Source organism: Paroedura picta, chromosome 9, assembly GCF_049243985.1.
Source record: "Paroedura picta isolate Pp20150507F chromosome 9, Ppicta_v3.0, whole genome shotgun sequence".
NCBI lineage: Eukaryota > Metazoa > Chordata > Lepidosauria > Squamata > Gekkonidae > Paroedura > Paroedura picta.
In genome coordinates, this window is record NC_135377.1 from 23736687 (window position 1) to 23764234 (window position 27548).

General features: G+C 42.3%; 1 protein-coding gene across 13 annotated transcripts in view; it reads left to right on the forward strand.

The window, feature by feature from the left end:
- The window catches only part of RUNX1T1 (RUNX1 partner transcriptional co-repressor 1), a 161755-nt gene that overhangs the window by 43202 nt on the left and 91005 nt on the right, over positions 1-27548 (forward strand). The window contains exon 1 of one of the 13 annotated variants that reach the window (XM_077351933.1): positions 3997-4021. The exons of the other annotated variants lie outside the window; for them this stretch is intronic. Within the exon in view, the coding sequence (XP_077208048.1) occupies positions 4015-4021 (7 nt within the window). The 5' untranslated portion in view covers positions 3997-4014. Of the gene's footprint in view, positions 1-3996; positions 4022-27548 lie in introns of those variants that run through there. 13 annotated transcript variants of the gene reach the window in all.

The window sequence follows — 27548 nt, forward strand, 5'->3', positions numbered from 1 at the left end:
AACTGAGTGGAAAATCAAATCTTTGGGGTCTGTGTGATCTGAATTTGAAAGCCTAGCTAATGCTTCTATTTTTACTTACCGTTCACCCATAACAGATTATTTTCCAATATGTCACCCTCATTCGGTGGCCAGTGGTCTGGGAGTAAAAGTGGAACGAGTGAGTAGGGAAATCTGGACGTTAGCGAGTCCTCCCTTTCAAATGGTATGCCACTTTGTGGAGTAGCCATGCCTTAAGACGAGGGGGTGTCCTAATGACCATTCATCAGTGCTCGTTGCCTGATCATTGAGTGCCTTCTCATTCAGTTTATCAAGCCTTGCACATAAAAAAAGTCAGAATAAGCATTATTCAGCTTTGTTAATGCCAAGTAGGAGTAAAATGCTCCATTTGAACCCATTTTGCCCTTGGTTTTTCACTTTGTTAATGCAGTCCTGCTTAAATGAGTGCCTTTATTGGGTCAGTTAGGATATCTGAAACTATTAATTGTCTTGAATTGAATAGCTGGTGGCAGGCCTGAACAGATGGGGTAGAAAACTATTTGGTTGGGTGTATTGCTTTCAATTAGGATCAATGAGGTTTCAGTGCCTTTGAATTAACTCACTTAATACCGACTGTGTGAAGTCTCAGTGTATCACAACAGTCTGCTCGGAGGAGAGAAGGGAAGTTGAGAAGGCCGGCAGAAAAGCTTTTGAGTCCATTTCTTCCTCTGCTGCTAACAAAGAGGTTTCATTAGCTGTATGTGCAGTTCAGAGGCCTTCTAGTCCCTGTTGGTAAGCCAGGTGCGAGCAAAATAATATAGCAAAATATAGCAGTACTTCTCTGCTATGGGGCTGCTATTGTAGACCCACACACTGTTTATTATGCTTCTTGCTTTATTAATTTCAGTGCATATGATTGTGCTCAGGGTTGTAAGCTCAGTGCTGGAAACTATGAGCACAATTTCCCCCTATGGGTAATGTGATGAAATAACACTATTCTAAGATCCACAATAAATCTGATTTTGCAACTGGTATTTTCAGTGGGGGATTTATGGTAGAGATCAAAGTGGGGGGGAGGGCAAGGGTGTGTGTCATACCTGATCGTTTAACGTTATTTTGTCAATGCCTTGAAGGTTTACAGTATTTTGTCAATGCCTTGAAGGTTTACAGTATAGCCTGTGGACTAAATACATGCACGATAACGGTCTTTCATAAGATAACCAGTAACCGGACATATTGTCTCTCATTGCTCATCACTAACCTTAAGTTATGTGACACATGATCGTTGCATGCGACGAAATAATTGATTTGTGGATGGTGCATGTTCTCTGTGTAGATCTACTAGAGTAGGGGTAGTCAACCTGTGGTCCTCCAGATGTTCATGGACTACAATTCCCATGAGCCCCTGCCAGCGTTTGCTGGCAGGGGCTCATGGGAATTGTAGTCCATAGACATCTGGAGGACCACAGGTTGACTACCCCTATACTAGAGAACGATGGCATTTTACAGAATTGTTGGCATTGATTGTCCATCACTGTTACACATTTTGGCCCCATTTAATTTAAAAAAAAATAACTCAGTGGTACGAAAAATTGTTACAGGAATCTTTAAGTGACTGCATTAAAAATATCTAGGAATATTTATTTGAGGAGGACTGCCAAATGGATTGCTACTTGCCTCGGAGTATTGAATAATGAGAGGGGGAAATGATTCCTGCAGCTGGTTGCTTGAGAAAATGCTGAAGTAGTCTCAGATGCACAAGCATTCTGTTAGGCCCCTTCCATAAGTAGTTTTCTAGGTGAGAATCTCCAGGGATCCAGTTTTTGTTGACGTGGATCAATTTAAATGGCAATTACTGTAGTCAGATAACAGCTTAAAAAGCCTTTTTACACATAGAAAAGATGCATAATCACATGGCATACGGTGGTGTTCAGTTTTCTGAGCCATGGTTTGAGGATTTACAATATACTGATATCAAGACCCAGTTTTAAAATGGGATATCATTACGTTTTATTTTTATTTAGATCAGATTAGACAAGGCTTTCCCCCATTTTTAAGGCTGCTGCTTTCTGCCCATCTTCACAATTAAGAATGCTTTTCTAACCATCATCGTCATCATTTTAAAAATAAAACACCAAACGCAGAACTCAGCGGCTCTTTTAAACAGTATATCGCATAAATGTTCCTAAAGTTTTTCCCGCTTCCTTTAAAGTTTGCCTGTGGTATTTACTATACTTGCTGAATTATAAATTGCTACTTCCCAAGTATGTCAAAATCTGTTATGTAAACCTTGTTACCCTGGACTTCTGATGCAGATTAGAAAACTATCTGAAATAGATGTCATTGTGCTGTTAGAGCTGGCATGGAATAATTCCTGAGGAACATCTCATTTTGCATAAGAGGCAATAAACAGGTTTTGATGGGTGCACGGAAAGTTAGTGGGTGCCTTAGGAAAAGGCTAGGGCATGTTTTCTGTTCGTGACTTTTTGAGCTAAATCAGCTAGTGTCTAAGCACAAAGACAAACTCCACTTTTGTAACGGCTGGCTCTTTTAACGCTTTATTTCCATGGGAAGAAGGTCAGCATGCATAGAATAAATGTGCAGTGAGGTTTGCAATATTCCATAAACATGGAAGCGTTTAAAAGAGATTTTGTTTGTAGATTGCTGTGAATACACAGGCTTGAAATGACATTGAACGTTCATGGATAGAGGCAAAGAATGAAAGCAAACACTGATCAAGCTGTAAAATTGTTTGTCTACAAAGCTGTCTTAGGCACTTTAAATTGGAAGGGTTGGGGGTGAAGAAGAAAGAGCATTTGGCTTTTCGTGTGCCTGGAATTTAGTGTGAGCCTAAATGTGCCGGAGTAGCTATGTGAGTAAGGCGTATGTTTCTGCTATGAGGCAAAGGATGGTTTACAAAGGACTGAAGAGGGACTGCTGAGAGGAAAATAGCCAGCTTTAGATAAAGCACTGTAACAAAGACTTGTAGTTTTATGTATCATGGTGTCCATTAAAGCTTAATAGGGAAGAGTGCATTGAACCTAGCCAGGAATATGTTATTCATGTGAAGGATAAACATTGAAGGGGAGTGCAGAAATCAGAAATCGGGAGGACATGATTGTTTAGTTTTTGAAAAAAGCTTTACAGAGGAGAGATTTTGTTTTCATCCCCCATGGATCACTATGCAAGGTAAAGGGAGAGTAGCTGCAAATGTTTGGAGCGTATCAATGCCGGAATCCCAGGGGGTTCAAATGCATTGTAGTAAAATGAAAGTGGACTGCCTCTTAGTGTGTTCTGTTTTATACATACCACTGAGAAGCTGACAAAAGGAATGATTTTGATACTCTGTTTGCTGTGATAAAATGATGCATTGATAGCAAAAATTCTTTTTCCTCCCCTTAAAAAAAACAACAAAAAACAAAACCCAACTTTGTCCACATCCATTGTGAATTTCAAACCATAGAAGCAATGTGGTTTTCAGAGTTAAAAATTTATAGGCATTAATTGGGAGGGGGAAGGAAGAACCCCTGGCTTTTAATAGAGGCTGCCTGCGGGAGAAAGGGTTAACTTTTAAAGAGGGAGAAAATGAATAATTCAGCATTTGGCTTTATCACTCTGCATTTTACTGTCTATTCTTCTGGTCCTCTGGAACTTGCTGTGAAAGGTACAGTGCAAGGAGTCAGCTGAGGGGTTGTGATAATTTGCACACACATCCCTGTCATTGTTCTGCCTGAAGAGACGGGGCTGGGTTCAAGGCCACATGTGCTCCTGTCATCATTCACATTTCTGCTCCAAGTGCAATACAGAGTGTCAGCTCTCCATCTGTCTTTGCCTGGCAAATGCACGCGCCCAGCATCCTGCCTCCAGCTACACTGCCTCAGCCAGTTAGGATGGCCCTCCTTGCTTCTCTGTGCTCATTCCAGAACAGGAGGCGTTGAGTCCCAAATAAGCTTGCATTTGAGAGAGAGAGAGAGAGAGAGAGAGAGAGAGAGAGAGAGAGACTTTTTTTATTTTTGCAGTGAGTCTGTTTGATTCGAGATGCCTGGTGAGTGCTCCCCTTTTTCTCCTAGATGGCAACGAGAAAGCACCGTCATTTTATAGTTTGATTACTCAAATAGCAAATAGGGATATGTAGAAACTGGCATGTGCAAAGAACGGTTGTAGATGCTCATTGTGACATATGCGTGGAGCAAGCTCTGTGTGTGTGTGTGTGTGCCTCTGTGTGAAATGGCTCTGTGCGTAAGGTATTACGATGCTGGATGTGAAATGAAGAAGAGACAGACGGAAAGCTGTCCGTGCGTTGTGATTCTGTGAGGATACAAGGAGAAATATAGCTTCTGTCTGTCTCTTATGATTGAGTTGTACTGTGTATCTGGAAATGGTAGATTTATCGGAAGAGATGACTTGTGATCACGGGGAAAGCATGGAGAATGATCTCGTTGAAAAGCTGCTTATGCTAGGGAAACGAAGTGAGAGGGGATACGACAAATTATTTCAGACTTTTGCTTAAACCCACCGCATTTGGTAGCTGGTGGCTAAATATCTGAAATGCGTTTTCTTTTTAAATCTTTTGTATTTTGCTGAATGGGTGAAAGGGGTAGGAGTGGAAATTTTTGCATGTCAGTATCCGCCTGAAAATATTATCCTTGGATCCTGACCCCTTGCCTAATTGATAAATGGCACTGCTAGTGGAAACATTTCATCTGCACAGGGTAAATTGTGTGGGGCTTTCTTGAAACATTTGTGAGTTTGGGAATCTTTTCTTGAACAAGGGATTATTTTGGCATGGATGGGGTTTGGATGGAGAGCATGTTTTGGAAACTGCAGGCATATATAGGTAAAGCAGTCTGCACCCACAGAGAGAATTTAAAATTAAAATGAATTACTTAATTAAATTAAACAAACAAAAAAAAACAGGTACTGAGTGATCCTGCAGCTGACTGGTTCTTTTGAGTTATTTCTGTAGGAAAAAGGAAAAGGGGATGCTTTTGCTGAGGAATAAGTACCCATCACAGATGGTGTTTTGAAACAGTATCTGCCAGTTTGCTGTGACCACAGTCATATGTAGGTATTGCCAGTTGTTTGAAGAATGTTTTTCCTTTAGGATGTGCCTGGATGATTATATTCCATCCCTGACATACTTCTTGTCATGACTGCAATCCTAGAATCAACAAAGTGGGACTCTTGTTTGCTCAAAACACAAGGCTAAGGAGATTTGTAGGGTTGAAATATGGCAAATTAATTTCCATAGATGACAACCATGGACAACATTGCTGCGAACAGCAATTTGCATACCATACATTCTTTAGGATGTAGGTGTGTATCAGTCGCTGCTGTGATTCTTCCTCGTATTTCCAACACAAGAATATGCATATAATTATGTATAACGGAGGTGATTATTTATTGTTTTGTTCTTCTAAAAATTGCACGCACCATGCTTAAGGAACAGATGATCTTGAGATTTTTAAGAGAGAGATTTTGAAGACCTCTCTTTCTTCTGAAGCTGTCAGCTCTCAAATTACTTAATCTACTTGCGGGTTAAATTGTCGTGCATCTTTAATAAAAAGGGAGCAAGCGAGCCACACGTGTGCATATATACACTTATCAATGCAGTAGGGCTTAATAATTACATAAATTTTTAATTGCCAGCAGGCTCTGAAAGTGGCAGCAGAAATGAAGTGCAGGGAGCTCTCTCTCTCTCTCTCTCTCTCTCTCTCTCTCTCTCTCTCTCTCTCTCTCTCTCTCTCTCTCTCTCTCTCTCTCTCTCTCTCTCTCTTTTTGTCTCTTAATGTCAGCTCTGAGTGTTAGAAAACCATGCACTTGGATACAGAGAATACACTAACAGCTGTGACTGGAAGCATGTGCCAGAATGGAGATACTTGAGCAGATCTGACACTTGGCTATTTTTGACACCCATCTGTACTATCTCTCCCCCCCCCCTTTAGGATGCACAGCCTCTCAATCTGTTCACAGCATATTTCAGCCTTTTAATATTGTGGTGTTGGGATTTTTCCCCCCAAATGGGCATTATTAGCCATCTGGGAGAGATTTTGTATTTTAAAAATAAGCATATTATGTTCAGGAGATTAAAAGGATGTGTGTTTTTATGTAATCTGATATTATGTCATTGCAGTTTTGTGTGTGTGTAGGTGTGTACACATGCAAGTATGCACTGACTTTTAGGAAGCATCTTTTAAAGCAGTTCAAGCACTTAGAATTCTTTGAAATTCTAGAAATAGGTATTGTTTTGGAAAATCTTTCCTCCGGCTTAGTGCCACACTAACACTTATGGAAGGAATCAGTGTATACTTGAAGATAGACGGCAAGGGTTGTGCAACGCAGTTGGCCCAAATATTTGCTAAATCTGGAAACCTGTACCCGGAGAAGTTACTGTGGAATGGCAGCAGAGTGGGTGTTTCAAATAAAATGTCTTTAGATAGGTGGAAAGTAACCGGATGAAGCTCTCTGCAGCAAGAGAATACTAAGGCCTAATTCTCATTGAAACTCTATGCCTGGGCTGTACTAAGGCAGACTCCTAATGGGAGTTCACATGTTTGAATGGCCTTCCATATTAATAGACTTCACTCCTCACACAAAACCAGTATGTCAGGAATGAGGTTTCTAGCGTCTCTTACTTCTTGACACATTGTTATTGTTGTTGTTGTTTAATTGGTAGTTTTAAAATACCAAGTAGAAGTATACAAACGTGACACCCTCCCCCCATATTCTGAAGTGGAACAGCTCAAATCAGATCTTCCACCCCAGTGATAAATGTCCTGTAGTTTTGCTGGAAACGTTATTTGTGGGTGATGAAGAAAACTATTGGGTGGTAGTCTTTGAAATCACAGGCCAGAATCAGCTAACGTCTTATCTAGTGTATGTTTGCACGGTATTTTTTTCACGGTTACAAACCTACCAGCAACTTTATCATATTTTCAAAGAGCAGATGTTGGCCTCCAAAATGCTCTATTATTGCCCATGGCAGTATTTGGGACAGGTTGCCTTAAAAGGACAACTACTGATCACAGTCATTGCAGCCCAGGAATAATGCTGTTCTTTCAGAAGATGGCCAGTGTTAGGTCAGACCACCCCTTCTTTAGGTCTGCTCTCCAGATGTGACTGCAACTTTTTAAGTTCATGTTTCCCCAAAAAAAGGAAAAAAAAGTTTGTTTTCAGAATCTGGTTTTACTTAAGACATCTCCATCCTGGAGTGCATTTCATAAATTGCCCACATATTTTTCTTAGCAGAGAACTTAACTGGCTATAATTTTTAACACATGGCCCCATCATGTGATATTTTCAAAACATTTGCACACAGCTTTAAGAAGGTCCCCGCAGTAATGATCCATCATCTCACAGCCAGCCCATTTTTAACAGTGTCTCTGCATTTTCCATTTAGCTGAGCTATATATTATTAGCTTACATTTTGGGTAGTAAAACATTGCATTGCTGATTGTAAAACATGGACTTTATTATCTGCTGAAAATTGATTTGGCATTTATAGCCACTGTGTACTACAGAGGCTTTCTGGTTTTAACATCAGTACAAGCAAGTGATAATATATTTTAAAAAAAATAGAAGCACAATTGCTAAGAACATACAATTGTGAGTTTGGGATGATCTACCTGGTCTCTCTGTGTATGTGTGTGTGTGTTGGGGGAGGGGTCTGTGTATGCATATAAATCCTATTTTGCAGCAAACAACCTCAAACACTATTAACTTGGCTCTGTTCTGCTTTAACTCGCCGTTGCTATGCTATTACTTCAAGACAACTTGGTGCTTTACAAAACAAGTTTTCTGCCAATTGTGGAAAGTATGTCTGGAAATATTTAAAGACTTGCAGCAGTTAGGCTGCATCACTGTTTTGGTCATAGCACTCAATTCCTTGTTGAACAAAGCAGCTCTGACAGGGGGGTAAAAATCCTGATGAATACACTTAGCCTCTTTGATTCCAGGGAACATATGGAGAGTTTGATCTCCCCAAGTCTAATTTTTTCCCCCTAGAGAGCTTTGGTGCTCTCTCACCTTGTATGCTTGTAATGATTTCTGGTTACCCCATGCAAATCTATTTTGAGTGTTTGGGGACATGAAATGCATGTCTGGAATGTGCCCAGCGCATTCTAGGAGAGTGCCATTATTCCAACAGCTAAACATGGATGTGTCTCACCACCATTCGGACCCGTCATTTTACTAATGCACTGTTGCGTTCCGACTAAGGAGTAAAGATGTGTGTTTCTCTTGTGCTGAGGGAATTTTTATCACCGCAGTGTGTACTGAGCTCTAATTTTGACTGAACTGTGTTGGCATTTTCATAATAGCAGTACAGTTGTGCTTCAAGACAGTGACCATAGCATCATAGCAGCAAACTGAATGTGGGATTTATTGACTGTCAGGCCTGGTTCACATGTGCATGTCCACTGGGTGATTTTTCTCTCTGCTTGTGTGGTGAAAACTTGATGACGTGCGTGTCATGAGACATATGAAGTTCCTCTGGAAAAGGATTGTGTTAGTGGGGCTGTGGGAAGATAAAGTTCTGTCTACCATGTATCTGCGGAGACCTCTTCTCACTTGAAAGTTATGTGATGCTGCAGCTAGCACCCTGAAGGTAGAAACTAAAATGTTGGCCAAAGACATATGTAGCGTTATTTTAACATCTTTGTTCTTTGTCCTTTTTACCTTGCCCTTTATACTCTTCTCTCATATGGCCATGTAAATTACTACAAGGCAGGTATGATTAAATTAATTGAAACCACCTGTTCTCCATGTTGGGTTGTGGCCAAATATGTAATATTTATTTTCCAGTCTTTGATTTTTAGGAATCTAAGACTAATTCTTCCTTGCTCTGGCAGCAGAGTACGGAAGGGAGTATAGTGCAAGTTGATGTCACAGTCCTAATTTAGTATCTTAATACTAAGATACTAATACTACTTATCTTTAGTATCTTATGGCTTAAATAAAAATAGCTTTTACTTTAAGTCACAATTTTAAGCATTTTAAAGCTTTGGAATTGGACCAGACATGATATATAGGAGGAAATAAATGGCCTAGAGGTCACAAGCAATAGGAAGCTTTCCTGTATTAGCCTACTAAACCACGCATGAGTACATCAAGTGCAAGTATGGAACTTGTGCAGGGGGACTTCTTGATGGATAGCACCCAAAGTCAATATTCTAACATTCTGGGCTTTGAAGTTTCTAGGCTGCATTCATTTGTACCAGGACTGATGAGTAGGTTGGTTTAGAATCGCTATATTTTTCATATATGAAAATTATGGACTAAAATCTTGAATAACACACTTAGAGAATATATGTCAATTCTCAAAAGACCTGCTCAAGATAGCTCACAACTAAAGCAATACAGTAAAACCAGACACAGGACTACAAACACTGAGCAGCCTAAAATGATATTTATAAAATAGTCCTTAGCCTAAACATATTCTGCACACATTAGACAATGCACTTTCAATACACTTTAGAAGTAGATTATCCTGTTCTACACATGAAAATCCAGCTGCAAAAGCACTTACAAAGTTCATTATCCAATGTGTGCAGAATGGGCCCTAGACAAATGTTATGTAAAAGATGGGAATCACTCAGTAAAAACTCAGTAAAAACTCTGACTAAAAATATTTTGGTCTAGAGTATGAAGGAAAGTTAGGCAGAAGCCCCCCTAAGCAAAATAGGCCCTGGCAAGCTTCCGGGGGGGGGGGGTCACTCCACCACTGAGAGTAAGAGCTTCCACTGGACTGGATCCTGTAAAAGATTTCTGCTTGCACTGGAGCTCTTACACAAGCGGAAAAACAAGATAAATACTGGCAGTGGTTGCTTATACTAAGTAATACGTTGTTTCCACACTTGGGCTTCCACTTCATTAAGTTCTTGCACAACTAATTTCTGTAATACTTGAGGGAGAAAGGCCACGATTGTCACTTGCCTTACCTCGTCATGTTGATAAATAATTTTATCTCATACTTTTATTTTTTTTCCACCTCTAGGCTGAAAACCTTTCATATGAAGAATTCTGTGCTAGTGTCTGTTCACATGCACATAGTATGCAGGGATTTCATGTCACTTATTTCCTAAGCCCGTGTTTTGCTTTGTTGATTAAACTTTTAAGTGCTAACTGCTTGCTTGGCACTGTGCAACATGTGCTTTATTTAACACTCCCGGCAAGCAGTGTTACTATGCATGTAGTTATGAATGCTCACTTGATTTTTGTTCCTCCTCCTCATTTAGCATGCTACAATTTTGGCTGTATAGACAAAGCTTTTTGCATTCACAACATTTAAAATACTAGGTTGAGTCTGGAGGAGCTTTCTGTGCATGTTTTTCTTACAAATGTGTTGGATTCAGACTGAATTTCCATAAATTCCTCCATTCCACAGCAGAGCTTGCTCATGGCATCCCTTGGGGTCCTTGTGTTTCCCCCCCCCCCACCTGGAGCATTGTGCTGTAGAGATCAATGGGCTGCAGCATGGAGTGGTGGTGGCAGCAGGAATGTTACAGCATGAAAATACAGTCTTCAACCAGCCAATCACCTTTGAAACAATTAAGATTACAAATATTCTAGAAATGGCTACAGTAAAACGTTGTGAGAACAAAATAGTCTTGTGAGATCAGACCAAGGGTCTACCTAGACCAGCCTTTAACTCCAGCAGTACTGGGCAAAATGAGGAATGGCTCAGTAGTGGCTCATATGCTTTGTGTATACAACATCCCTGGATTCAATCCTAGACATTTTCAGTTAAAGGAACTCAAGTAGCAGGTGGTGGAAAATATGTGGCTCTGCTAGAGGCTCTGAAGAGCTATTGCCAGTCAGAATCAACAGTGAAATAACTCAGTTAAATGTGTGAAGAATGCCTTGAGAGACGCACACAGTATAATAGCAATTCCCATTTATTATGGTTGAATCCCATCTCCATTTGGATCATCTACTCAAGTGGCCATCAGTATATTTTAGGTTAGCAAATTTGCTGAGTCCTATGCTGAGTTACTCTGGCTGAAGCCATGGCAGCTATTGAGTGAGAGATTGGGGTGGAGGGGAGGAGGCTCTGAGGCAATTGACTTCAGGACTGTGCCCTACATTAGGGGTAGTCAACCTGGGGTCCTCCAGATGTTCATGGACTACAATTCCCATGATCCACTGCCAGGAAATGCTGGCAGGGGCTCATGGGAATTGTAGTCCATGGACATCTGGAGGACCACAGGTTGACCGCCCCTGCCCTACATGACCCCATGACCTCACAGTCATCCATGTGGCAGTTACCTATAGATTGGAATCTGTAACTCACTCTGTTCAGCCTGCCCTTATTTTTGCTCCAGAAATTACAACTGGTCCAGAATGTGGTGGCCAGGGAGAGCACACCCTTGGAGAGCACCTATGCTCCAACAGATGCACTGGTTCCCATTTGAATTCTGGATCAAGTTTAAGGTATTGGTGTTTACTCATAAGGCCATTCATGGTCTGGGTCCTGGGTATCTGAGAGACTACCTCTCTATTTACATCTCCTGAAGAATGCTCTGTTCTATGAACACCAAGTAGTTGATGGTCACTGGCCTCAAAGAGGTATATTCGGCCTCAACCAGGTGAAATTAGCACCCCGAACACATCCAGATTGGGAAACTCCTGGATATTTGGGGATGTAACCTGGGGAAGACAGGGACCTCAGTGAGGTACTATGCCACAAAGTCCACCAACACATCTCTCCAGGGGAACTGATCTATGTAGATGGGAGATACGCTGTAATTGATGGGGATCTCCATGTCCCAGCAACTGGAAGCTGGCATTCCCATAACCTTCTGTTTGGCATGCCAAGGTGAGTAGGGTCATGGCCAGATTTCTATACCTATAGGATTGAATCCAAGCTAAATTTCCCATTCGTTGATTAGAACCTTCCTGCTTTCTTTTCCTAGTGTAACTCACTGAGCTCTTTCTAAAAAAGAATGCCCCTGCAGAATAGGAGATCCTGAGGAACAACACGTGGGAAGTCTGTAGCAGAAAGGAATTCATCGCATAGTATCTAGCAGAAGACCTGAAACTTCTTCCTTCCAAGAAATGTTGCTGGTCTGATCAGACCACTATTGGCTTCCCTCAGAATTCCTCAGAATTGTTGTTGTTGTTGTTGTTGTTGTTAGAAGAAGAAGATTTATAGGACCCAGCTGTCTTGTTATCTGAGAACTGGCTTCCTTGTTTGCATTGAACTGGGTTATAGTAAGAATGTTAATAACTGCAGCATGTAAACTGTGTAGACCAGGGGTAGTCAACCTGTGGTCCTCCAGATGTTCATGGACTATAATTCCCAGGAGCCCCTGCCAGCAAATGCTGGCAGAGGCTCATGGGAATTGCATATATTTTTGAATTGCATATATTTAGACCATATTTAGCTTTTTTGAATTGCATATATTTAGACCATATTTGAATTGCATATATTTAGACCATATTTAGCTGATGTGAACATTTAAGAAATTATGTAATTTGTTTCCATCTTTCTTTTGGAGGATCAAGAACTGCCATACCTTCTTGTATATCTTGTGAGGACAGAGACAGTGCAATCCTAAGTAGTTAGAGCCTTCTAAGTCTTTTAAAGTGAATGTTCTTAGAAGGGTAAAACTCTCCTTAGGATAGCATTGTCAGTTAAGAAGGTTTTGTTACATTCAGGATAGAAATTTAATTAAGGTCAAATTGCTCAGTGACATAACACTTCCCCCCTCCCCTTTGGTCTTCTTTTGACTATGTGACTTAGTACATCTGGTGTTATTTGCCCTGTTTGCATCTTCTGTTGTGCACCTGCTTTTATATGGCATGTTCTCAGCCATTACAATATGCCAAAAAAAAGCAGTTTGTTCCACTGTGCCACATTTCTTCAATACAATTACTTATAAATAATTTAATTAAAATCCTAAAATAAGGGAGAGTCAAGAACTGACATTTCAGTTGGTATACAAGCTTTTACTGACTTTCTACAATGATATAAAATCATAAAGCACTGATTTCAATAGCCCTGTAGGATTGCCTGCGCACAGACCCTTCCCAACTCAGCATGTCTTAGGAGTTTTGTTTGGGGGGGGCAGTTGCAAGAGATACAAGGACAAAATCTTTGTTTTCTTTTTTTCTTGCATTCCCACTTATTTGAACAGCAGTGCAATCCTAAACAGAGTTTCATTTTTCTAAGTATAGAAGGACTGTTTAGGTTTGCAGTATAGGCCACTTTTGTAGTACATTCTGACCCTAGGCAAAACAAACCAACAAGCATTTATCTTTGTTTCCTGGCACTATCACAAAATTTTCCTTTGGCTTTGGTCCCTGAATGCTTAAGTATTCACCCACAGGCAAGATTATTTGATTCAGGGGTACAACTAAAACTAGTTATGGCCAGACAGAAGGGCGTAGGGATGCCAGCTTCCAGTTGTTGGGACATGGGGATCCCCTGGAATTACAGCTCATCTCCTGACTACAGGTCACCTCCCCTAGAGAGTATGATTGCATTGGATGGTGGAATTTGTGGCATAGTGCTCCACTGAGGTACCCATATATCCAGGAGTTTTCCAATCTGGATCATGTAGCCCTATTTCCCTCACCCCCTGCCTACGGCCAGGAAAACCTGGCAACTGTAGAAGTGACAAATAGAACTTATATAACCAGAAAAATGGAGTTTTGTCTGCTCCCTTTAATAAATGAGTGGGTTTCATGCGGGAGGAGGTGTTTTTCAAGCTCAGAGAAACATAAATTGTTTAGGACTTCAGAGTCAGAAATTATCCTCAGAAATAAACAGGAACTTTAGGCCCATAGAACTCTAGGGATCCATATCTCTGTGCTTTCTATGACTTTTCAAGGATTTGCCTGTAAATATGCATCATAGTAACCGGTCTGAAAAGTTGTTAAGGAATGAGTGAAGACAGCAAGATTTCTATATTTCCCTTTATGGAGGATGGTCTTGGTGGTTAGCAGTGTGTGTGTTAATTAAAAGTCTCTTAAACATAGTCATGATCTATGTATCCAAAAATACAGTCATTTCAAGGAACACGTCTAAAGTAATTATTCTACAGAGAATGTGCCCCCTCCAGTATTGGCAGTCTTTGGTCTCTACAGGATGCCAATATGTTGTTATTCATCAAGAACCTGAGGACTGTACTGGAGATGTCGTCCCCTTTCTTGAGGTGGGGGATTCTACCGCCCCAAAGTGGCCATCAGCCTATAGCAAGGCATCATTTCCAGGAATCTTGGGCCATTTCTGCATGAGTAAAATGTTCCTGGACAGCCTTTGCATGTTGGCGGCATATAGAACCCCCTCCACATGATGTCACCAACATCCCGAGGCTGTCCACTAGCTGGGTCATGATTTGGCCATTTTTAAATTGCGATTTTGGGAATCAAGAAAACTGGATTTACCACCCTAAATTGTGCAAACCACCAGTGAAAAAACAGGGAAACACCAGTGATAAGAATATATGGAGGGGAAAACACGTGATAGTCTGGCCAGCTTTGTCCCGCCCTCGCTCTTGCCCTCCCTTCTTTCGTGCTTTGAATAATTTTTTTTAAATAATGGCACGGTCCCTGTTGCAGTAGGACCTCAAACTTACATTATCCAAGGTGAAATAAAATCTTCTTTAAGGTGTCCACGTTCTTCTTGGGATCAGGCAGGCAAAACACAGCCCCGTTTCTGTTTTCTGGAGGTGGGGAATGAGCTGGGAAGGGGGGGGGGGTGTGATCTGGATGCCTCCTCTCCATCATATAGCGGTCTGAGCAGTTTGATTTAAAGCCAACCATTAGCACAAAATGTCTTTTGGGGCTTCATTTACCTATCCAGCCTTCTAAGAACTTGGGCAGGCAAAAACAGCTCCGTTTGCGTTTTCTAGTGGTGGGAAATGAGATGGGAAAGAGGGGAGCAGGTGATCTGAATGCCTCCTCGTGGTCATACAGGGGTCTGAGCTAGGGTTGTGCGATTCGGCCGCTTCAGCAGCCGTTCCCTCCGGGCTCAGCCAGCGCCACGCCGTGGGGGGGGAGGGCGGTGCTGGCAGTGGCGTGACAGCGGGCACAACCGCTGTCATGCCGCTGCCGGCACCGCTCCCGAGACGCAGCGCTGGCTGCGCCCGGAGGGAACGGCCGCTTTGACGGCCGAATCGCACAACCCTAGTCTGAGCAGCTTGATTTAAAGCCAACCATTAGCACAAAAAGTCTTTTTGAGCTCCATGGACAATGTTCAGTGTCTCAGTAATCTACTCAGATAGAATTAAACTGCAAAAAACACTAGAATTCCAAAAGAAGGGGGGAGGAATACTGTATTGTTCTGGCATTTCTCTATAGCAATGGGGCAGTGTTGATTTTATTAAAGATGTATCTTGTTGTGGCATTACCGCATAGGAAAGTGGAAATGCCTTTTTTTAAAAAATTAATTTGGGGACTGGGGGAGAGAAAGTTTCAGTCCACGAAAGAACTGCTGTGTTGTGATTGGTGGCTTGCTGCGATTGGCAAGTCAAGGATCTTTCCCCTTGTTTTCCCTTGCAGCCTCATCAAGCAAAAAGCCTCGCTGGGCAGAGGGAAAACACGGGAGGGGTTTCCCAATGAGGAGGGCTGTAGAAGCGAGATATCCTGCGTTTGCCAGCAGGAAGCCACTTGTGTTTTATCTCTCTGTGTGGAAATGGCCTTAGAATTAAGATCACACTCCGGTCGCTTGCTGATTGCCAGGCCAAGCGTAGCTATCCTGAGCTCTACACATCTTTCAAGAAGAGTCAGCTCAGCTCATATAGAAGGTCATTCACATGCTGATCGTTGTCTTTAGGCACCGGCAAGGACAGGGTTAGTTCCTGCTTAATAGTAGTATAAATGCAAATAGACAAGAGGGATCCTTGGAGGAAGTCTCTTTTTCTCCTTTTCTTTCCAGTTTCTTTCACTTTTATGTTGTCTTTCTGTAATAGCATATTAGTGCTCAACATGAGGCCTGGCAGTGTCCATATCAGTTCACTATTACATGAAAACGCACAGTGTGGGTATTGCTTAATCACTAAGAGCATGAAGTATGAGCATGATGTCGTGCTAAAGTACTCAGCCACAAACTTACCGAGTGCCCCTAGAAAACCCTTCTCTTTTAGTCTCAGCCTCCCTCCTCCTTATGAAAACTAGAACATTAGCTTACTTTGCAGGGGCACTGTAAAAGTAATAAGAAAATTCAATAAAAGACATTAGAGGATTTAAAGGTAAAGGTATCCCCTGTCCAAGCACCGAGTCATGTCCGGCCCTTGGGGTGATTCCCTCTAGCGTTTTCATGGCAGACTCAATACGGGGTGGTTTGCCAGTGCCTTCCCCAGTCATTACCGTTTACCCCCCAGCAAGCTGGGTACTCATTTTACCGACCTCGGAAGGATGGAAGGCTGAGTCAACCTTGAGCCGGCTGCTGGGATTGAACTCCCAGCCTCATGGGCAGAGCTTTCAGACTGCATGTCTGCTGCCTTACCACTCTGCACCACAAGAGGCTCTTTAGGGGATTTAGGATCATTATAAATATTAAATCTTGTTTCCGATTTCTTAAGGTAGTTGGTTTTCTATTGAGAGGGACATGGGGGAGGATGGGCGACCAAAGTTGGTTTATGTTACCAGTTATAACAACTTCTTATAAGGGGATTCTTAGAGAAAGCATGATCACTGAAGTATTTATGCCAATATTTAGCATTGTACATCAGCTATAAAAAGGATTCTGCTGAGGTCATTGTTTCTTTCAATTGCCCATTCTTCTGTGCTTTTTGTTATCTCCATGCTTAGCAGTCCATGGCCTCCAGATGCATCCTAGATCATGTTTGTCCAAGTATCCCATTTTCATCTTTGAAGTGTACAGGTTTTTCAAAACTGCTTTCTGCTCATATGCTACGGATAGATGGCTAATGCTTGCTGATATCTATTCCTCGGATCAGCATACTTTTATTGTAATTCCAATTAATTTCATTGGGTTAGAACAGGGGTAGTCAAACTGCGGCCCTCCAGATGTCCATGGACTACAATTCCCAGGAGCCTCTGCTGGCAGGGGTCATGGGAATTGTAGTCCATGGACATCTGAAGGGCCGCAGTTTGACTACTTCTGGGTTAGAACATCAGTTCTGGACCATTGGGGGGGGGGAATCACTTTTTAAGTCTCCAACAAGGCATTTTAGTTTTGTCAAAATAGTTTACCAGTTTTTTGCAATAAAGTATTTTTAATGCCTTGTTGCTATAGATGTACAGTATGTACTTTGGTGGGCCTAGTCGGGATTCTTCTGAAGGCTTGCTAAATTAAAATCAAAGCATCTTTCTATCATTATGGTCAGACACTTTTTAAACTCTATGTTTTTCATCTTGCAAGTCTCATATGTTCATATTCGTTCAACTTCCTATGCCAGAGTTGAGTATACAGTCATCCCCACTACTGTATTTGAATAAGACACATGCAGATTTTGTCCTGAATAAGGAAGCATAAACTGGTGTCTTCCTAATCATATTGATCCAAACTGAATTATGCTTTACTGTGATTTGAATTTCACTGATCATAACCTAGTTAAAGTTGACAATTGACAATGTAAAAAGCATGAAAAACATGTTACTCTTTATCTATTATGGTTGATTATGTGAAGGTGTGTTCTGCCTTCAGAAATCATATGAAGATCGCAGTAAATTTAAGGAACAGTAGTAATGGATTAATATTCATTCTTCAATTTGGATTATTTGCATAGATTAACCTTTTTTGAATAAAAGTGTTGCCTAACTTTTGTGTGCTGGAATGACTTGTCTTGCTGATCTTGTTCAAGAGTCAGTAGTTGGGCATATGGACTAGCAGTATGGGATCTTTCTTGCAGAGTGTCATAGGGTTCTGTATTGACCCAATTAAAAAAATATAACCATGAAATATTTGAAATAGATCACCTGTAGCTCTTTCTCTAAGCCACTAGAAGCTGCTGTTTCTGTTCTTAGCTAGCTGTAGTAACTTTGAGGCTGAACTACTGTAACATGGTCTATGCAGGACTATCCTTGTACAAAGTGCTGCATCTCATTTACTGTATGAAGCCTGATAGACCTTAGTGGAAACAGATATTCCAGCAGTCTGAAAATCTTAATGCTAACTGAGTCCTTTTACAGAGAAATCTGGCTAAAAAAAGTCTTCAATAAATATTTTTCCTTCTCTATTCCCCCCCTCAAAATAAGAAGCAATGTTGGGGAGGGGGGAAAGATCTGCCATGTTGTTCATGTGTGATTTAAGACAATTTGGGGCTAGTTTAAAACTAAATATCTTTTTCTCCTTTCGTCTGTCGTTCATCTTCTGCTGTAATCCTTTGTACTTGGTGCTGTTCAGTGAGCAGAGCCTAACACATCATGTGGCCTTTGCCTCATAAGATAAAATGATTGAATGCCTGCTATGGCACCACCTGGCGAAACAACCCTGGAGAACTAGTCTTTGGGAGCAGGTGACTGATGCGAAGAAATGTGTGCATCTTATGGGCAAAGCTTGAATGGTTCCAGTTTGAAGAAAAAAGAAAAGGGAGGAGAGGAAAAAAACAGTAGGAACATTAATGTATCTTCTTGAGGTTTGATGAGACACCTACTGCCTACCATTCCATCTGGTGCTTATAATAGCATGGCATATTAGCATGCTGCAAGTTCATAATATATTCAAGGCGAGAAAGCATCCCTTGCATATTAATTGAGGCATCCTCTTTCTCACAGCCACCTTTTGAATTTCAGTCACGTTTCCTCTTTCTAAGTAGGCAGAGAAGCCATGGATGGGCTTTCTTTTCTTTGGTCTTCTGACCTATATGAGGATTGGTGTACAAGCTAGCACCTAACCGCATTCAGGTGTTTTTATGACACAGGATATAATGAGATTTTAAAAAAATGATTAAAAGTCCCAAAGTATTTATTTCCTCTCATCTTGGATCTGTTATATCTTAAATCCACTTTTGTATAACTGATTAGAGATACCATTCATTGACAGATACCTAAAGCAGTGGTCCCCAACCTTTTTATCACTGGGGGCCGGTCAATGCTTGACAATTTTACTGAGGCCCGGGGGGTAGGTAGTCTTTTGCTGAGGGACGTCGCCGCTGCCTGAGCCCCTGCTCCGCTTGCTTTCCTGCCGGTGCCTCTGACTTCCCGCTGCCCACTGGGGGGCACTGCCAGCAGCAGCTGCGCAGTGCCACATCGAAGGGGAGCCCCAGCCATGGGGAGCTGCAGCCTGGTACTGACTGATCTATGGACCGGTACCAGTCTCTGGACCTGAGGTTGGGGACAGCTGACCTAAAGTATGAAGGCTCTGTTCAAACAACGGTGCTTGTCTGGTTAAAACAGCGATTGGAGTAACTGGTAAATGAATGCCCTGCTTCTGATTATCTCAGAGGTAGCCACATATCATATTCAATGTCAGAGTTTGTTGTCTTTGAACTCTAGTATTTGTATCTGAGTTCAATTGTAAAGTGAGAATCATCCCACCAACAATGATGAAATAAGTTTCTCCTTACTACCACTCTTTCCTTCTAGCCTTTTCCAGAAAGGATGGCCTTATCCATTCACTTGGCTTTCAGACGCCCAGGATCAGGATTTTCATAGGATAGTTGGTATTTTAACACACCTCATTCTTAGCAGCCCATCTTGCTATATTAAAAGTGAGACATTTGAAGCATTTCACTGTAATTTTTTCACGTTTCAGCTATGGTGTTGGCTACCTATCTACAAACGAATAAATCTTATCAGAGAATTTGGGGTGGGCACACGTTCAAAATATGTATTCATAGACTTTTAGCTGTCATAAGCACTCAGATTAATAAAGGGATACGTCTTCAGTAGCACTGTAATATTTAGACTACTGAAACAATTTCTTTCCATTGCCCGGATAATTCATCACATTATTGCACCATCTTACTGTTATGTTGTTGCCTTTTCTCCTCTCTTTCCACTAGCCTAAACTTTGTGTTCAAAATGTTTCTATCACGAAGTGCTTTCATATTTAGGTTCTTAGTTACTCAAAGGGATTAGATCCCATAAGTCAGTGGTCCGCACCCTTTCTAAGGCTGCGGACCGGTGGTGGTGAGGAGGGTGATCGCGCACCCGCGCACCCGCGCATGTTGAGCATGCGCAACACGCATGTGCAGCAGGTCTGCGCATGCGTGTTTGCGCCATGTGCGGCCATAAACGTGCATGCACGGTACTTCCTCGCATGCGAGTTTGCGGCCGTGGACCTGCTTCCCCCCCACACACACACAAAACGAAGCTTGCTGGACCGCAAGCTAATCGGCTGCTTTTGCGGCCTGGAAAGTTTCTTACTACTGGGGGGGGGGGCGGGGAGAGGGAGCTGCGGCCCGGTTCTGGGGCTTTCGCAGCCCGGCACCAGGCCACGGCACCGGGCCATGGCCCCGTGGTTGGGGACCACCGCCCTAAGTGGTGTACCTCAAATCCTGCAGGGTTTCTTGAATAGAACTTGGTTGGTCTTAAAGATGCCTCTAGGTGCAAACTTTGTTTCTATTATACCTGCTCATAGAGCAGTTCTGGGACAACAGAACTGTTGTAAATAGATCTTGTATTACACCTTTTATTCGTTGCATATGTTAAACACCTCCATTATGCTCTATGCAGATTTGGTGCTCACCCTCTATTTAAATGCATGGCGTGGTAACTTCCATTTCAATATATTTATATTTATTTATTCATTTCATTTATATACCACCCCTCACTGTGACATCTCGGGGCAGTGCATATAGAAACAGCAGGAATGAGGAAGTGCATTGATACATTGTTCTTCATTTGAATAAGTGTGCATGAAAACTTACACCTTGACTAAAACTTTGTTTATTGGTCTTAAAGGTGCCACTGAATTTAAACGTCCCTCTTGTATTATACCTGTTACTAGTTTCAAAGCCTGTTCTTAAGAACGGGCCCTGAAAGGGTCCCCTCCCCTGATCCCCAGCCAGGCCGCTTAAGGTGGCTTTGGGCTGCAGCTCGCAGCCGGATCAAGTGGGGTGGGCGGGGGCTGGGCAGCTCTTTAGCAGGCCCGGGACAGAGCTCCTTAGCAGGCAGTCAGCAGCCCGGGAGGCCCTTGTTAGCAGGCCCAGCCTAGCAGGCCCTCCACCACGACTCTTTGCCCAGGTCCCTCTCCACTTACCTGCTGCTGGCTCCAGGCAATGAGACGCATCTGAGAGCAAAGAGGCTAGAGACTAGGGACAGAGGGCGGGAGCTGCAGGGGCAGCTATTGGCCCTATTCCAACTCAGACAGCTGGACACGTTCCACCCCCCATGCTGTTTCACAAATATATAGAGGAATCGTGGATAAGGATTGCTAAGCCACACAGTACAATTATGCTAGAGTATACATTATTTATACATTAGGTTGCCATTGAAGTATAAAATCTAGTATCTAGCAAGAATAATATAATTTTTACATTAATTTTGGATATCAGCCCCTCTCATACCCTTCGATTACATTCTATCAACATTCTCCTGGGTAGGTAGCTGGCAGCTGGGTGGGGGAGGGATTTTTAAGGGGATTGGGAGGGTTGTTTTTAGGTTTATCAGTACTGTGTATATTTTAACTTGGACTGCTTTTAAACTGTTGTGATCTGGCTGGGCCAAGAGTGGTGGGATATAAATGCAAGAAATTAAATAAATAACAAACAAATAATTACTACTCCTTGAAACCACATAGAAAACTTTAGAAATGTCTTCTAGTGGTCACTGGGGTAGGGCTCTAAATATCCTTTACTCATCTCTATTGTTTATTTGTTACTCTTTGCCTTTTCAGTCTCCGTAGGTCCCATCCTTCAAAAACGTATGTGTAAAATAACAATGTTAATAATTTTACTTCCATATAAAGAGTACATAAATATACCCTCTTACTAATAAGGCCTTTCTTGAGATTCTGAAAGTATTGTTTTATGTATGACTTTTTAAGGATAGGAGCATGAAACAACAGAACAAAATTACAATAGTTTGTCAGCGGAAGATACCTCTTAAAAAGACAGTGAATCTGTAAAGGTAAAGGTAAAGGTATCCCCTGTGCAAGCACCGAGTCATGTCTGACCCTTGGGGTGACGCCCTCTAGCGTTTTCATGGCAGACTCAATACGGGGTGGTTTGCCAGTGCCTTCCCCAGTCATTACCGTTTACCCCCCAGCAAGCTGGGTACTCATTTTACCGACCTCGGAAGGATGGAAGGCTGAGTCAACCTTGAGCTGGCTGCTGGGATTGAACTCCCAACCTTATGGGCAGAAAGCTTCAGACAGCATATCGCTGCCTTACCACTCTGCGCCACAAGAGGCTCTTAGTGAATCTGTAAATTTAGGCAAATCATAAGAGAGGAATAAGTCGATGTTCAGGTCTTGTGGCCCTTCTTTACATGCTCAGGGTAATGCTGTGTAATTTCCTGCATGTGCAGGGGGTTGAACTACATGATCCTTGAAGTTCCTTCAAACTCTGTGTTTCTAACCCAGGCCTATTTTGTCAACTGCATGCATGCTAATGTAGATTGCACTGATTTGATAATGTCTTAAAACTATCATTATGAATAACGGAACAATCTATGCAGTGCCTCAGTACATATGTGCTTTGAATAGGAGGCACTCTAACTTTCTTGTCCCTAAAGCACAGTTGGCTCCTTCATCTTACAGTGGAACCAGGCTTAATGATGTCAGCTCAGTGCTGCAACAGATTCTGTAATCCCCTTTCTTCTTGCCTGTTTATTTGCATATTTCACTGCTGGAAGAATTCCTCATGAGACATCACAGATCTAAGGAAAGAAACATTCTGCACTATGGACTGCATGTTAAATACAGTATTTTAATGGAACTTGGAGTTTCTTGTCATCCACTTGATTCCTTAAAGATATGTTTTAAGCATTTTCTCTTCTACTTGGATTTGCATTCTTCAGATACATCACTGTAGTTTATTTATTTATTATTACTTTGATTTATATCCTGCCATTCTCCATGGATTCATGGCGGGTTATGCGGAAACAGATTAAAACCCCAATAAAAACAATCACAAGTCCCCTAATACCATAAAAGACCCATAAAGTGGCAGCGTAATCCACAGTCCTCCCTGATCCTGCAGTCAATCATCACAGATATAGGTTCGCAGAATGGTATAGTGTTGGCTGGAAGAGAGGCCCCAGTTGTTCCTAAAACCCAGTCTCAACCAAAGACCTGGCAGAAGAGTTCCATTTTGCAGGCCCTGTGGAACATAGACAGCTCTGTCTCCATTGGTTATAGGTGAGGTCCAGAAAAGTTGTTTTCCTTAAGAAGCATACAGTGAAAATTAGAAATACTCCATCCTTTAATTCTCCATTTTTTAATGTCTAGATATTTAAATTATCCGTACAATTTTTGCTATACAGGTTTAACTGGAGGGAGGAGAAATGGATTCATTGAAATTTGCTCCAAATAAGGATGCCTGGGTTTGTAACCAGAGGGAGAAAACAGCCAGAAAACTGCAGCCCACAGCATCTATCCATTACCACTTCCAAATTCTGTTACAATGAAGGAGGTTTTCTGTTATTTCCATTTTGCACCTGAGCCTGAAAGAGAGGTCTTACTAAAGCCAGCAAAGTAATTCAGATATTCAAGATACAAGATCTCATTTGTTAGACTATGTATTTATTTACTTTATTTACAGTCTGCCTTTCTACTTGAGGCAGATTATAGGACAAAAAGCCATGCAAGCAGAGCCCATATAAAACAATAAATTAACAATGCTATTAGACTAGGAACACAGAATTAGACAACTAACAATGGAAAGTGGATAACAAAGTGTAGGGTAATGAAGTAGAATCAGATGTTTCATATAGTAATCCTTGCAATGGACGGTGATACTATTGCATTATAAAGGTGCTCTCTGGGAGAGTTGCATTGTACTACAGTTCCAATATTGGCCTATGTTTGAGGCCAGCTCTATAGATAAATAGCTAGACAACAGCTATAGCAAAATCCACCCCCCCCATGCTCCTTTTTCTCCCCCACCCACCTCTCCCTGTATGCTAACACTTCCTGGCAACAACCTGATTTAATAACTGAAGTGATGCAACAGTGTGGAATTGTGGTTCATATAATTTTAATTTGGTTTTTATTTTTTGCACTACTGTTTTATGGAGTTTTTAGATTTATATTGTGTCAACCGCCCCAAGATAGACAACTGAGGAGGCCAGTGAGTAAGTAGATAAATAATTAAGCAAGCCCTCTTGAACATTCATACTGAAAGATGTTATTACAGATTTGAGTATTTATCCCATAGTGTTTTCCCCTCAGTAATACAGATTATTTATCTTCTAAACGGTTATGTGAACGAATATATGAAACAATTATTCCAAGTCAGACTGTTGGCCTCTGTAGCTTCATATTGCCTACTCTGACAACAGCTCTCTAGAGCAGGGGTAGTCAACCTGTGGTCCTCCAAATGTCCATGGACTACAGTTCCCATGAGCCCCTGCTAGCATTTGCTGGCCAGGGCTCATGGGAATTGTAGTCCATGGACACCTCGAGGACCACAGATTGACTACCCCTGCTCTAGAGATTCAGGCAGAGAGAAGTCTTACTTAAAACATCTGCTGTTCTTGTCCCCCACCATTTTCTTTCAGGAGGTAGAGGTTCAGCTCTCTTGGGCTAAGCACATTGCAGCCTCCTAGTGTGGAGAGTTGGGTGTGGAGAGTTGGGTGTGGAGAGTTGGGTGTCAAGAACCTGTGGTTGTAATGTTTGTTGAGTGGGCAAGAGGACTGAACTTCGGGAATTGTGGCATAGTGGTTACAGATGAGCTTTCCAGAGCCATGTCTTCAGATATGTGAAGGGAAAATCAAACTGGAGATTACATGGCAACCAATTCCTCCCAGTTTTGCGTTCAACCTCATTTTCCTTCTTGTGTGAATTTAGCCACAGATACAGAAATGTCCCCCTGCCCTAATCCACATGGGGTAGTCACAGTACACAGGTGTCTGCCCTGCTCCTTTTGTCTCCATTCTTTTACAGTTGATAAAATGTTCAGACCAGGGACAGCCAACCTCCAGGTGGGGCCTGGAGATATCCTGGAATTGCTGCTCATCTCCAGACTATAAGGATCAGGCTTGGAGGCGTGACTGTGTAGCATTGTCTCTCACTGAGGTTTAGGGATGGCAACCTCCAGGTGGAGTCTGAAAATTCCCTGGAAGTCCAGTTCATCTGCAGGAAGTTAGGCTGAAGGGAAAGCTCTTTCCTGTCACATACATCCCTTCAAAAGGAATGCACATGGCCACAGAAACCCCTTGGTTGCTTGGCTGGTGATGTCTACCCTTCTGAATCCGGAGGTCTACTACTGGCAACTGCAGTCCCTATTGTTGTCTGCAAGGCCAAGTTGATGCCAAATAAAAATGGATCACCTAGTTTCGCTCTACTTTCCTGTAAGACTAACTCCACTTGAAATTCTGGGCCACTTATACCTTTGAATTCATAGGACCTTCCTGGCAAGTACCGTTTTTTTTTTAACCAGACCAAGTCACTTCAGTTCCCGTGTCTCTCCAGCCATATACTTGTTCACTATTTACAATTTCAGGCTATAAATGATCTTCAATTTGATCTTCCTGCACTTTCCAGTCTCGCAGGACTGATGCTGGTCTGTCTGTCTGGACCCCCAAATACAAACAGTTGCTGGTAAGGGCTGGCCAAAGCCCATAGCCCAGGAGGGACACCCGAACCGCAGTCTGTGAGCCTCTACCATCCTCTCTCAATCGCTGCTCATCTCTAGATTATAATGATCAGCTTTGCAGAAAAAAATGGCTAGTTCGAAGGCCAGACTCTGAGGCATTGTATGATTTTGAAGTCTCACCTCCAAAACTCCAGTAATATTTTGAAGTGTAGCCAACTTCCAGGTGGGGCCTGGAGAGCTCCTGGAATTACAGCTCATCTACAGACTATAAAGATCCACCTCCCCAGGTGGAAAGGGCTGCTTTGGAGTTTGGACAGGGTTGTTGTGGAGAAGAAACATTTAAGGCCTCCCATGCAGGTTGTTGAGTTGAAATACTTGAGTCCTACTGTACAGGCCTAACTGTCATGTCCAGCAACTTCCCTCACTTTGCCTCAGAGCACTGGCAGAGCTGGCAGGTGGCTGGTGAGGGCACTCCTCCCCCCTCCCTTCATGCCTGCTGTTAAGGAGCCTCTAACAGCCATTGTCAAAAAGTTGAAAAAGGCAGCTCTCAATTCCTCCAGCTCCTGGGAAGTAAGAGGGTGGGAGAGCAGGGTAAGGATAGGCTTTCAACACAACCTCAAAGCATTAGAAAACACTATCACTGTCTTAAAAATAAATATTACACTTACCTGAAGAAAGGCGACTATATACCACACCTGCTTTCCTCTTGGCCATTTCTGCATTCTCCTTGGGCACCATGGTGGCATCAAACTCCTCAGAGTTGGGGACAGAGGCATGAGTTGGTTGTTCCCTCAGTTATTGCTTATTTTGGCACCCAGGAGACTGGAAAGCCCCATACAGATAGCATCTTCTCAGTATCATAAAACAAAACGGTCTTAACTCTTCTTATTGGTCATGAGTTTGGGATTTTTTGCTTTCTCAGCAATGTAGTGTATTCTGGGGCTTTTAAATTATGAGTTTCAGGCTCAGGTTCAAGGAAAGTATATCTGAATTATATGATTGTGCATGGTAACAGTTGAGGGTGATCTCCCCCCCCCCCCTTATGTGTAGAATCCAGTCCTGTGTAATCTGGTTCTCATGGCATCTTGGTGGCTGCTTATTTTAGTTGTTGTTGTTGTTATGTGCGAAGTCGTGTCCGACCCATCGCGACCCCATGGACAATGATCCTCCAGGCCTTCCTGTCCTCTACCATTCCCCGGAGTCCATTTAAGTTTGCACCTACTGCTTCAGTGACTCCATCCATCCACCTCATTCTCTGTCGTCCCCTTCTTCTTTTGCCCTCGATCTCTCCCAGCATTAGGCTCTTCTCCAGGGAGTCCTTCCTTCTCATGAGGTGGCCAAAATATTTGAGTTTCATCTTCAGGATCTGGCCTTCTAAGGAGCAGTCAGGGCTGATCTCCTCTAGGACTGACTGGTTTGTTCGCCTTGCAGTCCAAGGGACTCGCAAGAGTCTTCTCCAGCACCAGAGTTCAAAAGCCTCAATTCTTTGACGCTCGGCCTTCCTTACGGTCCAACTTTCGCAGCCATACATTGCAACTGGAAGACCATAGCCTTGACTAAACGCACTTTTGTTGGCAGGGTGATGTCTCTGCTTTTTAGGATGCTGTCTAGATTTGCCATAGCTTTCCTCCCCAGGAGCAAGCGTCTTTTAATTTCTTTGCTGCAGTCCCCATCTGCAGTGATCTTGGAGCCCAGGAAAATAAAATCTGTCACTATCTCCATTTCTTCCCCTTCTATTTGCCAGGAATTGAGAGGGCCGGATGCCATGATCTTTGTTTTCTTGATGTTGAGTTTCAAGCCAACTTTGGCACTCTCCTCCTTCACCCGCATCAACAGGCTCTTTAGTTCCTCTTCACTTTCTGCCATTAGAGTGGTATCATCTGCATATCTGAGGTTGTTGATATTTCTCCCTGCAATCTTGATCCCAATTTGTGACTCCTCTAATCCCGCATTTCTCATGAT